The sequence below is a fragment of the Diorhabda sublineata genome, chromosome 4 (assembly GCF_026230105.1).
Source record: "Diorhabda sublineata isolate icDioSubl1.1 chromosome 4, icDioSubl1.1, whole genome shotgun sequence".
NCBI classification, from domain to species: Eukaryota; Metazoa; Arthropoda; class Insecta; order Coleoptera; family Chrysomelidae; genus Diorhabda; species Diorhabda sublineata.
This window is the reverse complement of record NC_079477.1, coordinates 18,937,832-18,953,925: the sequence shown is the minus strand read 5'-3', so window position 1 is coordinate 18,953,925 and position 16,094 is coordinate 18,937,832. Positions and strand designations below refer to the sequence as shown.

The 16,094-nt window shown below is 32.3% G+C and overlaps 1 protein-coding gene across 3 annotated transcripts in view; it reads right to left on the bottom strand.

Moving 5' to 3' along the window:
• The window catches only part of LOC130442531 (uncharacterized), a 163,732-nt gene that overhangs the window by 85,908 nt on the left and 61,730 nt on the right, over window positions 1-16,094 (bottom strand). For all 3 annotated transcript variants that reach the window (XM_056776696.1, XM_056776697.1, XM_056776698.1), the window contains exon 2: window positions 5,855-5,956. In XM_056776696.1, coding sequence (XP_056632674.1) covers window positions 5,855-5,945 — 91 coding nt within the window. In that variant the 5' untranslated portion in view covers window positions 5,946-5,956. The remainder of the gene's footprint in view (window positions 1-5,854; window positions 5,957-16,094) is intronic.

The following is a 16,094-nucleotide window of genomic DNA, read 5'->3' as shown; positions in this document are numbered from 1 at the left end:
AATTTAATTCGCTTAGATATGATCGAATTTTGGCATAGAAAGGTTTGGGGGTTCTGGGTTTATTTGAAAAAAGATCTGGGAATTTCTTGAAGAAGCAGTTTTGGAGGGTCGGATTGGATCTTAGTTTGGCTACATTTGTGTGGCTTAAATATATTCTTCTGTTTCCCAAAGTTGGTTCCCCTGATTCCCAGTACAGACTTTCCACTGGTGTTGTTTTGAATGCACCTGTTATCAAACGTAAGGCTGAGTTGTGAAAGCTGTCGAGTTTTTTCAGAAGCGATTTGTTTGCTGTTGAATATACAATTGATCCATTATCTAGTTTTGATCGAATAAGTGTTCGGTCGTTTGTTGCAAGTTAGGAGAAGATTTCTAATATGATAGTTCCAGCTTAGTGTGTGGTCGAATAGTATTCCGAGAAATTTTATTGCTGTTTCCATTTTTATGTCTTCATTATAAAGTTTCAGTACCGGTATGTTTGGTATGTTCTTTTGTCTTGAGAAAAGACTTTAGCGAGTCTTTGTAGTTGAAAAATTAAAACCAGTTTTTTGTGACCACAGTTCTAAGTTATGGATAAAAACCTGACTTTGTGAGAAGAGGTTTTTAATATTTTTTCCTTTACAGTAAACAAGTAAGTCATCTGCGTATAGTCGAGCTTTTACTGGTAACTTTAAGTTTTTCAGGATGTCGTTGATTGCGAAACCAACCTCCTTTTTCGGAGGTTGGTTTTAACTTTAAATGTTCGATTTCTCAGGAAGATTTTGATAAAATCCAGGCAGTGACCATATATGTTGAATTCGTATAATTTTTTTTATGATGTAATCATGCCTTGCAGTGTCAAAAGCTCGGTTAATGCCAAAGAAAATATCTAGACAGCTGCTTTTTAGGGCAAATGCTTCGTTGATTTCACTTTCCAAGTCTATTTCGTAATCCAGGGCTGATCTTTGTTGTTTAAATCCGCTTTGCTCCGGTATAATAAGGTTTCTTTTTTCTAGAGTCCAGAGCAGTCTGTTGTTTATTATTTTTTCCATTAGTTTGTACATAGCACATGTGAGTGATATAGGTCTATAGGATTCAGGATGGGTTCTAATGGTTTGTGGTTTCAGTATAAAAATTATTATGGATTCACGCCACTTTTCAGGAAAGTTATGCTGCAGCCAGATGGTATTGAACAGGTTAAGGATGTATTAGTGAGCAATTAAGGGGAGATATTTCAAGAAGACAACTGGTATTTCATCTGGTCCTGGTGACGTTTCTTTCAGGCTTGAAAGAGCTTCATCATATTCTTGGGTGGTAATGGGTAAATTGATGGGTTCGTTTTCATCGAATTGTATCATTATCTCATCCTTTTCTTCTCTCTCATAGGTAATAACAGTATTATCGTAATTGCGAGTGATGGAGCGGTTTTTAAGTGGTAACTAGTATTGAGACTATTTTGGAGTTATCTGTGGTTGTGCGTCCGTCTTTCTCTAGCATATGATGCTTGTAAAGTCCTGATATTTTTCTCACTCTTTTCCATACCTCCGTCATGGGTGTTTCAGAATTTATTGTAGAGACGTATTCAGTCCAGGATTTGCGTTTAGCAGTTTTTATTGTACTTCTAGCTTCGGCTCGGGTTTTCAAGAATTCGATTTTGTTTGCTGATGTATTGTGTCTTTTATATCTATTGAAAGCTTTTTTGTTGCTCTTTATTGCCGATTCGCAGTCGCTATTCCACCACGGCACAGGATTGCGTCTTTTCAGACGTGTAGTTCTTCGGATTGATATGTTTGCTGCTCGCTGAAAAATACTAATAAGATTTTCTAAAGTTTCGTCTATATCTGTTGTAATTGTGTAAGTTGTCAAACTTTCTAAGATAATTGTTTTGAAAAGAGCCCAGTCTGCTTTTTTTAAGTTCCATTTTGGATATAAGTCGTGATTGTGATTTGGTTTTCCATTGTTATGAATGACGATTGGATAGTGGTCACTGTTGTAGGTATAGTCCAGCCGATCCCAGGAAAGAGCTGGAGTCAAAGTTGGGTCACAGATAGTGAGGTCAATACATGAACCCTGTTCTGATTGTATGTTAAATCTAGTTGGCTTCCCATCATTTAAGATGGAGAGATTTGCGACATCAAGAGTATCTCCTAGTAAGCGACCTCTGTGGTTTATTGATGTTGATCCCCACATGGTGTTATGGGCATTGAAGTCTCCGACTATTATTCTAGGTTGAGGAATTTGTTCCAATAATTCATTTAATTCTTTAGCATCTACTTGATATGCTGGAAGGATATATAAATTGCATATATTTACTTTTGGATTAGTTTGTTGTTCGATAGCTACGGCTTCAAGGTTTGTAAGGATCGTGAGAGAGATTTTTCCACAAATATTGCTACTCCTCCGCTAGCTATTTCAGCATTTATTCGGTTCTTGAAGAAGCTGTTAAATTGCCTGAGCGGTTCGTTGTTATTGTATTTGAAATTGGTTTCTTGAAGACAAATAACTTCACATTTCTGTTTGGATAGGATGGTTTGCATTGGTTTGCATTGGTAAGTTGTTATAAAAGCCATTGTAGTATAGATGTAAAGTCCATGAGAATACGGGGAGAAAAATATTAAAGTAAATTATTGGTTCAGTTAGTTAATATTTGTTTGAGATATTTCACTTTCTGTTTCTGAGAGGTCGTTTCTGTATGTTCATTTGTAGGTGAGAAAACAATTTCTTCTTGAGTTTAGTGCATCTGTTTTGATAGATCTGTGCTCAAAGAAAGGGTAAATTTTTGTTAGCATGTCTATTAATCCAGTAAAATCATTTGTGTGGTTTTTTATTATGCTAATTGGATCAGATGAGCCGTAGACATTTTCAAAAAGGTCAGATATCTGGTTGTGGTCCAATATGAAAGGAGGATTCTGTTCTGAAATTACTTTTCTAATTGGTTCCATGAGAATTTCTGTAGAGATGTCTGGTTTATTTTTAGGTTTTTTACCTGGCCTATTTGGTTTGGGGAAAGAAGGTTTCTTAGGGTTCTCTGGTTTAATTCCTTCTGTTTGAGGGGAGGCGTAATTATTTGCTCGTAGTTGCGTTTGGTGCTGTTTTGCGGAATTTCTTTTATGTTTATGGAGGGTACATTCTGGAAGTGAGGTGTTATAGGGGCTTCTGACGGGAACTTGGTGTGTGCTTGTGGAGTATTGGCTTTGGTATTTTGGGGCTGCTGGGAAGGTTGAGTGGGGTTTTGTGGTAGTTCAGTTATTTGGGGTTGTTCATAAGTTTGTAATTGGGAGTTTTTACAGTTTGCTGCAGTATGACCTGGTTTTTTACATGTAAAACATAGTAGACGGTCTTGGGATAGGTAAATTCTGTAGCTGGTGTTCTCGTGTGTAATCATTAGACAGTCGGGTATTTGGATTGTGGATGGTGATGTCTTCTGAAGCTGTAGATGTGGTTATATTCCGGAATTGTGGAGCTAATTTTGAGGAAAGTCATTGGTGAGAGTGTATTGAGAACTATTTTGTTAAGTTCATCGATTAGAGCTGAGTGAGGTATGGTGGGGCATACATTTGAGAGTATTAATCTTTCGGAAGGTGTTATACACTTTCGGGCTTGGATCGAAGTGTTGTTGATAATGATCAGCCCTTTATGAAAGGTCATGAAGCAGTCTACAGTATCTTTATTTGCGAAGTACATGCATATTCTATTGTTTGATAGCCTCGATGTGAATAGTATATTTTTTGGACCGATTAGTTCTCCAAGTAATATCAGGTAATCTTGAATTTTCAAGTTATCAACAGCTGGAAAAACAATTGCTTGATGTTTTGTAGGAAATTGTGGTAGAATAAGTATAGATGAGTATGTTTTTGTAGGGTTTAAAGTCTGAGAGCTTCTGTAGTCAGAAGTCTCAACATTTGTATTTTGCATCATTAATTTTAGAAATATTTCCGCTTTGAGTCGAGAGTGCGAACCTGTTTTGGCACAGTCCACTTCATATCAAGTTGATAAGAGCTGCTTTGTTTTTTTTAGCGAATTCTTCTTCCAAACCGGTGCGGTGTAAAATTGATAGCACAGTGTGTAACAAATTCACTGTTTTAGTATGAATGTATGAGATTCTACTTATAGTAATGTCTCTGAGTTAAGAACACTTCCAAACGATTCTATCTATAGTTTCATAGATTTTAGGACTGTGAGAACTATCGAAAAAGAGTTATTTTTATAGGAACTGACACTTTCACTGTTAACGTTACGGTTGCCAGAGCCGGAATCTCAGTTTTGAAATTTGATTAATCGTTATCAATTCGCTTTGCTTTTTCTTTTACTTTAGTGAATAAAACATAGGTTATAAAATAACTGGTATAATTATGTTCGGTATGAACAAAATTATTATCAACACCAAAGTTAATATATTCGCAACAAAATTTTATTTATTGTTTAAAAATTACTTAATGTCATTGATCAGTCACTCAAGGCATTGATGCGACAAATAAAAGTGATAGTTAACGCGAGCTATTATTGCCATTTTATTTAATATTATAATAAGCAGAATATTATTTGAAAATGATATCAATGCACTGAAAAATTCGCGTTGAAGGAAAAAACTCTTCCTAGTTACCAAACTTTCACACGAATACCAAATAACAACAAATTGATATCTACAGCGCCACCTTTTATATTGAGTAATTACTTTGAAACCGCAGATTTCAAGATATTGTTAATATCACACAAACACCAGACCTGAAAAGGTGTTAACTTGTGTACTTACCACATTTAGCTGTGATTTTTCGTTTGACATTTGAAGGTTAGCGCAATACTAATTACGTGTTTGAGGTTATGTCTTCACGAAATAAATTGATTATACCAAAAGTTCTTGAGCTAAATGGTTAGTTTGGACTTTTTTTGAGCAAATCTTGAAAGGACATAATTCATTGGTAGAAAAATATTGCATTTTAATCGGTTTTTTCAATATTACCAAACTTCTAAGTTGGTAACAACTAGGGTAAGGCTATGTAACCCTTAAATGGTTTTTTTTTTCTGAAGAATCGGTCTTGAACCATCGTATAATTTTTGAGAAAGATCAAAACAAATACTGCATCAGAGAGCTTTTCAAAGCCCACTGATTGTGTGAACTGGAGGATGAATTTGAAGGTCTGACAGATGACAGAAATGTGTACCAGTTTGATACCTTTTCCAAAAGACAATGGAAAACCACTATGCCAAGGAAACTAGATGATAAAATATAAAAAGTAGAACTATTTAATGGAAAACACCTCTTGTCATAAAAAAATAATCCATTGACGAAAACTATTAGCCATTAATGATCTATGGATAAACACCTGGAAACGTAAGAACTAGACGTCATCTAACTACGAAGAAAAATTAACTGGCTAGAATCCATTCTCGAATAAAACAGTACAAAACTGTACAAGATGAAGGAGATGATTTTTTAAGATAAAGGTACCCAAATATTAAATTGCATTATCAGTACGAAATGGAGAGAATTTTCTATTATTTTAATGTGATAAGGAAGTATACAAATGGGATTTCGCATTTGAGGAAAGGGCCACGATTGCAACAGAAAGTAGAATCCGAGTCGAGGACCTAATGTCTGGTTTAATATAGATAAATTAGTTTAAGATATATAATGTTGAAATAATAATTCATCCCACATACTGACATAAAAAGATGAATTTCAGAAAGCCGCATTTTAATATAAAATTAAATATGTTCTGCTAAAAATACACTCCTTCATCGTACATATTTCCTTCGAAGTACAATTTCGTTTAATTTAAGACTAATAATATAGGTCAGTGAATGCAAATATATTTCAGTGAACTTTCACCTTTGGCATGGAACTCGCGATTCACAAAAAAAATTAAATATTACTTACTTTCGGAGAATTTTGCGGGAGCAGTATCTACGAAACTTCTCTGTGAGGTCAAATAAATAAGGATCATCAAAGACGCCGAAAAATATTGCATGATGTAATAATCTGAAATAGAAGTATGGTGAAGAATTAATTTTTATTGTTTTAAAAATTGATTATTCTAGAAAAATTACTATATGAACTAAGAAAAGAATGAGACTGCTAAGGATACTACACAAAATTGAACAGCTTTTGATAGAATGTAGACAAAATAAGGAAAAACTCTTTTTAAATTATTATATTTACAGAAATGATAATGAAAAATATGATAAAAATAGACATGGAAATTTGTTGTGAAAATTCATAATAAATCAAATACGTGATCAAATATAATTAACTGTCATTGAATTATGGATAGATTGGAAGTGATGTTCAGCTTTACGAGATAAAGGATGTTTAACCCAAAAAATAATGGAAGACACAATTTTGTAGATAGGTATAGTTATCTTAATAGGAAGTTTATAGATTATGATTTTTGTCATGTTTTGCAAAGAGCAGCTTTATTATTCGGGGTTGTTACAAAAATTAAATATGGCGGCTACACACATTTGAATTATTTTTCATTTTCCAAGTAATGTAATGTAATGATTTCTTAAAATAATATTACACCATAATAACATCCATTATTGAGAAATAATACATATTTTTCGAATTGGCAAGTAATTTTCACAATTATATGACTATTAATTAAATCACTGATAGAAAATAAATTTTTTTCTCGTTAGTTATATAAATGAAATTTGCCTTTTAAATTGTTAAAAAGACCATTGATGATTCCGTATTATTGAAAAAATTATAAAAAAATAATACAATCAGAATTACTATTCAATGACTTAATATCCAACCCTAACTAAAATATAGGTAAAATGTATGTAATAACTTATAACTTTGCGATTCTATATAAAAATTATCAGTCTGCTTCAATTCGTCAAAATAATATCAAGCCTCAAAATTATGTATCTCTGCAAAAATCTTAACTTTCACGTAAAAATTATAGTGCTTAATCAATTATTGTGGCTAAAGTTAACTTTATCCATACCTACCCATCCAGCTATCAAAAAAGATATTCCCTTCAAATTCGACTGTAATAAGCAGAAAATGCCAGATGTTGGAATATCATTTTGCAAAGACTCAATAATTTCAATTTTAACTACTGGTTTGAAAAATTTAGTTTGTGTGTATTTGAGGGTTTGATTGTTCAGCAGTTTGAATTTTAAGATATTGGGTGTTCATGTTTTGCAAGAATGGTGCGTATGTGCATGACTGTTTGTATGTCTAAGCATTTGATTATTTGCATATTTCTGTGTTTGTGTGTTGACTTTTTGAGTGAAGTGTTAAATTGATACACTTTTGGAGTGTTCGAGTGTTGATTGCGTGGGTATCTGGGTGTTGAAACGATATGTTTAAGTGTTTGTAACTTTTAATATTCGAGTGCTGAGTGAAGGAGTGATGAAGTATTGGTGTGTTTGAGTTGTTTAGTGTTCAACATTTAGATTGTTGAATATTGAATATTTGTATATTTGATAGTTTGACTGTTTAATATAAAAGTATTTTAGTATTATTATTAGAGTGTTGAGTTCATGACTTTTAGCATGCTTGAAACTTCAATATTCAACACTTAATAACCAACATAGTACCCTCAGTTTACATTCACGCACTCGAATGCTTAAATGAACAATACTAAAACATAAGTACACTCAAAAATAAGATCAAAACTCAGTATTCATTACTAATATAGTCACTCAATATTGGAATATCCTAACAGTCAAAAAATCAAAGTTTCACTTCATTGAACAATGAGCAGTTGACAATCTAACAATCGCACAAAGCACTTAAGAACTTGAACACTCAAAAACTCAATCACTAAACCAGCATTTCAAACTTCTGAGGCTCTTAATCTTTCCCTTAAGCACTCCATCACATATACCCGCGCATGTGTATCTAACTACGCACGCGAGCGACCATTTCAAGTTGATGAGTGTTCGAATGTCGAATGAAAAGTTTTGTATAATTAAGTATTTAAAATAAAAACACACTTGAATACTCAATACTACAACACACTAATATGTCAACTCTTGAATGTTTAAGCCCTCAAACATTGAAATAACCAAACACTCCACTATTTGAAATAGATGTTTTGCTAAGCAAATCAGTAATTCCTAGAGATTTATTCGAGAAAAATTTTGTGTTAATCGATGTCCAGATCTACTGAGGATGACTGTTGCCAAGTGTAGTGTCTGATTAAATACATGTTGGGAGCAATACCAGGTGTATTATGAATATTAATTAGTCTAAGTGAGCTGGGGTGACGTTTGTTCACAGCACAGTTGGAAATTCAGTTTTGTTTTCATAAATGTATGATAATTCGTGGAAAGTAGCAAAAGCAAGAAGAGGTTTTATTTGATTACACTTAAATTTCTTTTATAGAGAGATGTATTGAATCATGCAATTCAAATATTTAACTGAATAGTTTTTAAATAAAACTTAAACATAGGAGAATTAATTAATCATAATTCAGAAAAAAATTGTTGAAGACGTTTGTTAAAATTTGTTCTAGTTGTAAGGATGTATTGGTTAAAAAAATATCTCACTTCGCAGTAGCTGTGGAATCATTGATTATACAAATCCAAGATTTTGAAGTCTGAATGGATCCATTACGATCCAATTATAAGAAAACATATAGAACCTCATAACATAAATTAAGTATCCTGCCTTTCTGATAAAAATGAATTGACGTTAGTCAGTAAATATATACTAAGAAATATATCTAATAAAAATGCAAAATACGTCTCTATCCTTTGTGACAGTACGGTTAACATTTCACATGGAAAACCATATATATGTAATACTTCTATATGGACAATTCCAACTAAGGAAGACATAATAACAACGATTTCTCTATCCTCCGAGGTTTCAGATCGCCTCTGCGCATTCTCAAGCATGCGCAGTATAGATAAAGTGTCTCGAACTAGAGAGAAAATGAATATTGTCGGCATCGTAACGTAGGAACGTTTTTTCCATACCAACTGTCCATATAGAAGTATTACATATATGTGGAAAACAAATGATTTTGTGAAGGAGAAACTTGTCAAAGATAAATTGAATATAAAAAATGTGAGAAGTCCGTCACATGATATCGCAACCATTTTGGCTGATATTTATCAGGGAGTTTAATCTATAATTTTGAGTAAAAACTATTTAGCGAGATGTGTTTTTAATTTTTTTTTGCGGGATTATCAACGCGGTGGGATAAAATTAACGACTTTATAGAAGTTAGTTTAAAAGGATGATTTCAATGCTTTGAATAATCCTTTTTTGGTAGAATATTTTCATAATGATTGAAAAAAAAATATTCAGCTGATTTGGTGTTCAAATATTAATAAGATTAAGAAGCATACGAATTCCCTAATATTTTGCTAATTTGAAGTATCACGGTAAAGAACTATTTGAGGGAATTGTTGAGTTCAGTTTTTGAAAAAATAGATCTTTAAAACAATTCAGCAAACTTGAAATTTTTCGAATATTATTTGAAATCTACGATAACTTAGGAAAGATTAACTGATATTTTCTGAGCTATTTGTACACCAGAATATTGGAATATATTTATTTTCTAGATAATTGCTTTTCTTTCATTTGCATTTGTCAAGAGCATGTATCTTCAATAATTCGAAATCTTTTTTGGTTTTTTATGTTAAAGATGTTTGATTTATGTAAATTTTTGTTATATTCTTTTTTGTCATATTCTTTATGAAGTGTATTGTTTTCATTCTATTTTGATTTTTGTTTTGTTGAAATATTTTAATTCTATTATAACGTTCCTCCATTCAGTTCACTTATACCGCATGATGTACGAAGTTACAAAGAAAATTGATACCTTGGGAACACGAAAATGTATCTGAATCCGGTACTAGTAGGAAACATATCAGAGCATTTTTTATTTGCAGACTTACATCTTTTGTAAACACCAATATAATATATTTTCAAAAATGAGAAGTTCCAATGTTTAAATATACATTCGATTTATTTCACTTGTCAAATCAGTATTCTTGGTTCTAACAAACAGTATGGAACAACCAAGATGCGTTAATAAATAAGTGAGGGCTTATTGGGAAAAACGCTTAGACACATATATTTGTATCTTCAGATACGTATTTTTTTCAAAAAAAAATTATACAGGGTCTCATCTGACAGTGCATAGTACCAACTTCATTATGTATTTTTTTTACTCTTATTATATTCTAGATATGATTCATATGGAATGCCCTATACCAATCTTCAATTGTTTAGTAAATATTAAGTGTTTTCAGAATTATTTCAAAAATTATGATTAAAAAAATATTTCATTCCACAAATTCGCTATATTATAATCAAAACTTAGTTTCCATGTGGCTCTTGCTATTGAGAAAGTAAGCAAAAAAAAGTTCTGTTTATTTTTGTTTAGAACTCATACCTTTGTTGTTTGCCTGCAGCACAGTAGATATCAGAGAATTTCGTTAACTGTACGTACCTAATGATACAATAAAATTGGTTTTTAATAGAAATGTACAGAATACTCATTCTATAAATGATTAGTTATGGACACACAAGGAAATTTCTCCCTTATTTCACGAAAAAGTTTCATTTTTTTCTCCTCCTATCCCAAGGAACAATTATCAAAATAGAAAAGCCGTTTCGCGAGCTTGGTCATGTCAGACAGATAAAAAAAGTAGCTGCCAATGCACTATAAAACAACTAAACAATTTGTATATGTAATAAATTTTGTACGGCTTCGGTTTCTTGTGATTTTGTTAAGGCCTTCGATTGTGTTGATCATGAAATTTTGATTGAAAAACTAGTCTTATAGCATCCAAGGTGTTCCTTTAAAATAATTTGTATCTTGAATGTAAAAAGCAACCGGTATGGGCTAATGGTAAGGTTTCGAGTAATTTAACAGTTGGCAGTGATGTACCTTAGGGTTCAGTTTTAGGTCTAATTATATTTTTGATATTGGGGGTCTTGTAGTTTGCACCTCTTCGAATCTATCTTCAAATTACCAAAAAGAGCTATTCGTTACATTACAGGAAATATTTGGATAATGTATTATGTCCTTTATGACTTATACTAATATCATATTTATTAAAATAATGCGATAGTTGTTGGGAAAGTCCTTGTATATATTATGGTAAGGAGAAAGTGGAGAAGCTGGCTATGATTAAGATAGAAAGAGCAGCCAGTGTCTAAGTTATAAACCACCAGGTAACTTCGGAATTTTTCATATAATCTAAATATTGAAGTCTAAATATTATAGATCTTTTTAAAGGTTTTTTTTTCCTGGACAATTAATAAGATCATTGAATTTTCTATTCTACGTAGGACAAATGTTGATTTGAAAATTATCGTAACACTAACTCAATAATTATTATTATTATTATTTGGCTGCTTTATAAAATATGAAAACGTAATGATATTGTAAGGATAAATAGTTATTCAGTTAGAAACAAATTTGAGAGCTCAAAAATCGTTTTATAAAACAAAAATGTGTAAATGGCGGAAATCTCATACATTTTGGAAGTCTCTAAATGATAATTTCACAGTGCTCACTCCACCTTAGTATAAAATTCGGTAACTATATCCTTTTTCACTTTTTCACTCAGTTTTCCTTTGATAATATCTTTCGATAAATCAGGATTGCATATTTATATGTTTATATAAGAGATAACAAACTAGGCACGTGGTGATTACCTCTTATATTATCATTATTTGCCATAATAATTTATAAGAATCGATGGATGCTAATACGAATAGCATCTATTAAAAAAATTAAGGATGTAGGTTTTAACACGAAATAATTTAGTATAGGAGCTGGCAACGTTTTTGAGAGAGAATTTCAGGTCAGCTGGTTTTCTGATATGTTGTCCTTCTTACTCTTTCAGTTAGAGTCTGGGCGGTCTGTCTGCCGAAAGCGGTTGTGTTGATTACTGCGCATCCTACCTGTACAGGTAATAATCCTGGATTTTTAAACCATTTTTACAAACTTAATTTTCATATTTTGGCCTTTAAAAAGGTCTACCAGACATAAATTTCTTATTGCCAGATATTTTTATTATTGTTAATCATGTGACAGACGACAATTTTTTATTTTTTTTTTTTTTATAAAAAATTTAAAGTATTTTTTAATGTCTGTAATTTTTATATTATGTTCCTTTGAGATAAAAAAGTCTAAAATTAATTTGCCAAACGTTAATTCGGTTGTTACTCTTAAATAAAAATTAAAAACTCATGGAAGGAATTACCGTATGATGCTAGAAGTCAGAGAGAGAGAGACAGTTACAAAACATTATCGAAAATGAGACAGAACATGATAGAAAAGATACATTACTCACTTATTTCAGTAAAGACAAGTTTAAACGGAAAATTTGTAACATAAAATTGAAAATTAAATCTGAATAAGTTATCAATAAGTGAATTAAAAATGCTTCATCAAGTTTCAAATATAATATTTTTTTTTATTTAAAATGTCCTGATTTACACACACGAATTACATACATTTAGTATAAATTAAAACACACGCGAATTACATACATTTAGTTTATTTAAAAAGTACTGTTCAGTCTATAACAGTGTCACAGTAAAAGGCGGCATCGTCATAGTCATCTTCGTCGTCAGTCTCATTGAAAACATCATTTTGATCATCCTCTTGGGAATTGTCGTCGTCTTCTAATACTCTATCATCTATAATATAAAAAAATTAACATTCTTGTTCGTTATAAAGTATTTTAGTTTCTATTGATAAATGGTATATTTTATAATTACTTTGAATTATTACATCTGCAACTGATGACGGTAATTGCTGTCCCACAAACCAAACAAAATCATATTTGTCATCGTTGATTCTCCAACCAGAAGCAACAGGAGGTAAAGATGTTGGATGTTTTGAGTGAGCATTTCTCCATAGCTTAGTAACGTAGCGAACCCGCAACAAATGCTGGAACAATTCTGCTTTACAAGGTGGCAAACTGGATGAATCAAAATTTCTAAACTTTTTATCAAACTTCTCATCGGATTTCTTAGACTGAAAATTACTGAAGAATAGATGAAATCGAACATCATTAACAACCGAAGAATTTTTAACTCCATACATCTCACAAATAAATTTTTCAAGGATAGCATACGTAGTGTCAAGTATGTTGTCGTCATCCGTAATAATGTTTTTGAATGCTAATTGGTACTCGTTAGATTTCTCTAAAATTTTAAAAGGTCTAACTTTGCCTTTTCTGAAAAATGCTGGCGTATAATCACACCCGGTTAGTGCGTGGAAGCACGGTAATGCTTTTGATAATGATTCACCAAGAATACGGTATAGTTCGTTGACGTTTATGTATCGCTGATGATTACCCATTCCCATATTTATCCAAATTTTTAAAGACGCGTTTAAGTGATCCATATTTCCCAGCAGTATTATCAAAATATCAGAGTCAGAGCAGCGTATAACAACGTCTGCGTCAAAATCGATTTGAAAATATGTGAAAAATTATCCTAGAATCAGCTTCTTCGTGTTCTTCACATGATAATTCTTCTTCAGTAGTCTTAATTACTTTATTATCAAAAACTTTGTAAGAATAACATTTATTGAAGCTTACGTGAATAGTTTTATTACCAATGAAAGATGACATGTCATGATTGCCCCAGTGATCCATCAACCATCAACAAGGCAAACATCAAAAGATGACGGCGGTTGATCTGTACTATTTTCCATTTTCTTTTCAATTAGCTTTGCTAATTGCGATTTATCCGTTTTGCAAATTGAACCATCTGGATGACACATTGACCTCGGCATGGGGGTAAGCGGGTATCTCAAAACTTTTTCGATGTGAACCTTGTGGGTGAGGGAAATCCCCAACATCCTACCAAATAGATCTCTTTGCATTCGCAGCTCAACAACCTTATTGCCCAAAGTCAACTTCTTTTTCTTTGGCGCCTCAGCAAAATTTAAAATTTTATTTTTTTTTTATAGGCTTGTCAAATCTACCTTCATCAACAACGCATTCACTGATAAATTGGTTCTTTATATTCTCACCATTCTCTTCGATATTTAATAAAAAGTCAGCAATTTCAGGAGATGCAGACTTTGATGTAGCAATATTATACAAATTTTCTTTGTCTAATGTCGGATCAAACGGATTACAATTTTTTTCAAGAACTTCAATGAAATCCATAAATTCCATAATTTTTCACTCTATTCGGTTGTAATTCTGCCGTAACATCTTGTAAGCACCTTAGACCACATACATCCAAGACATGTGATATTAATGTTGCTCTTATGCTGTGGCTTTTAGTCCAGCGTTGACGTGCCGCTATAGAGTTAGTAAAGTGAGCGATGCCACTTAGTCGTTTAGCAGCATCAGCATTGATTGTTTGTTCCAAAGCTAGATCTACTGGTATTCGCGAAAATGGCTTATCAGTTCTCTTGACGCCAAAGCATCCTTTATTAAAATCATCTTCTAGTCCCGGATGAGTTTTATCGACATTATTTAAATTATCGGAATATTTAACACAGTATCTAGCGTAATTTGGTTGATTAACAATGAAAAATAAGTAAGTTTTCGAAATTACGTGCTTGAACATTTGAAAGTCACCCATACGTATACTTCTTGAAAGATTAATATAATAACTTATCAACTGTATATAAATGAGGTAGAACTGTGCTGTTTTCCCATGTCTACCTTCTCTGGTCTTTGCTACTTATCTTTTATAAGAATCGAGCAGCTGTGATAACACTTGATTAGGTACTAAATTAGTTTCTGATGAAGATGAAAATAAAATTTGTTTGTCCTGATATTCTAAAAGATCTTCATAAACTTGTCCCTTCACAAAATCGTATTCCGCACTCTTATGTTTTAAAAATTCGTCAAAATGTAACATCTGTAAGCCTAATGCCATTAACGGATGCAGACGTTTGCATCGATTAAAATGTTTACCTTCAATTATTCATTTCACCGACCCAGAAGCAATGATCTTACTCTCAATCATCATGTGAGATAATCCGCACTCATCGATGAAAGTACCAACAGCTTTAAAAAAAGCCATCATCAAATGAAACGAGCCAAGATGACCAACTTTTTGTGCTTGTTCCATGGTGTAGGCTACGACTGATACATTTGGTGGTGATGAATTGATAGGAGTTAGATAAGATATAATTTGCTTCGGACTATTGTCATGGATAATTCTACTGTTAAATCCTGTCCATGGCGGTGTGTTTGGCACGTGACAAAAATTTGAAAGCATATGTAGTAGATCAATGGTTTGTATAGATGAAAAATTTTGGGGTAAAATTGGTGATTGATCAATTTCAACAGGTGTTAAGCGACCTATCATCTTTATTCGCTTATCATACGGAACAATGTCATGAGTTATTTCTGTCAAAGATCGTTTTCTTTTTTGTCGTGGTCCTGTTGGTGATAAATCTGAATCGGCATTGCTAGCATCTTGGTTCAGTTCCATATGAGAATCATTGCTATCAATGTTTTGATAAATAATTCCTACAGTGTCGTGTAAAGTTTCCTTTCCATCCAAGGTGTCGATGTATCTGTCAAAATTATCAAAGGCTACTCCGGTGCATAGTGAAGGTTTTAGAATAATGTCTGGAGGACAAACTTTTGAACTTTTTACCGATGAGATGGTTGCTTCTGTTTCCAATTCTTCTAGAGTCGTATAGTTACCGCAATGTCCTAATCTATTTAAAATATTTATCAATTTTTTACTACTTGTTAAACTTTTTATAGTCATACCAAGAGTTATGTGTTTAGATGGTTTTACATTACCATTACTCACACAAAAAATTGCATCGGCAGCCATTGAGGAACTCAGTCTTTTACAATTTATACCATCTTTACGTCTGATGTCCTTACCTCCCATAAATACTCTGAAGAATCGGTCTAATTTATCTGGAATCACGCATTCACCCGCAATTAAGTCGGTTGTTTTAATTTTTGATGGTAGTTTAGATTTCTCAATTTTTAAAATAGTATCTCGCAAGATTAATGCAACTTTATCTATAAGATCGTTTTCTTCAAGTTTGCTAAGATCATCTTCAACTAAACTACAATCTTTATGGATGATAATTTTTTTCTTTTGTTTGGATATAAATTTAATAGTTTTTTGAAATGTTTTTGGATTTTCTCTTCCAGATAATGATTAGTTATTAAATTAATACCAGCCTGAGGAT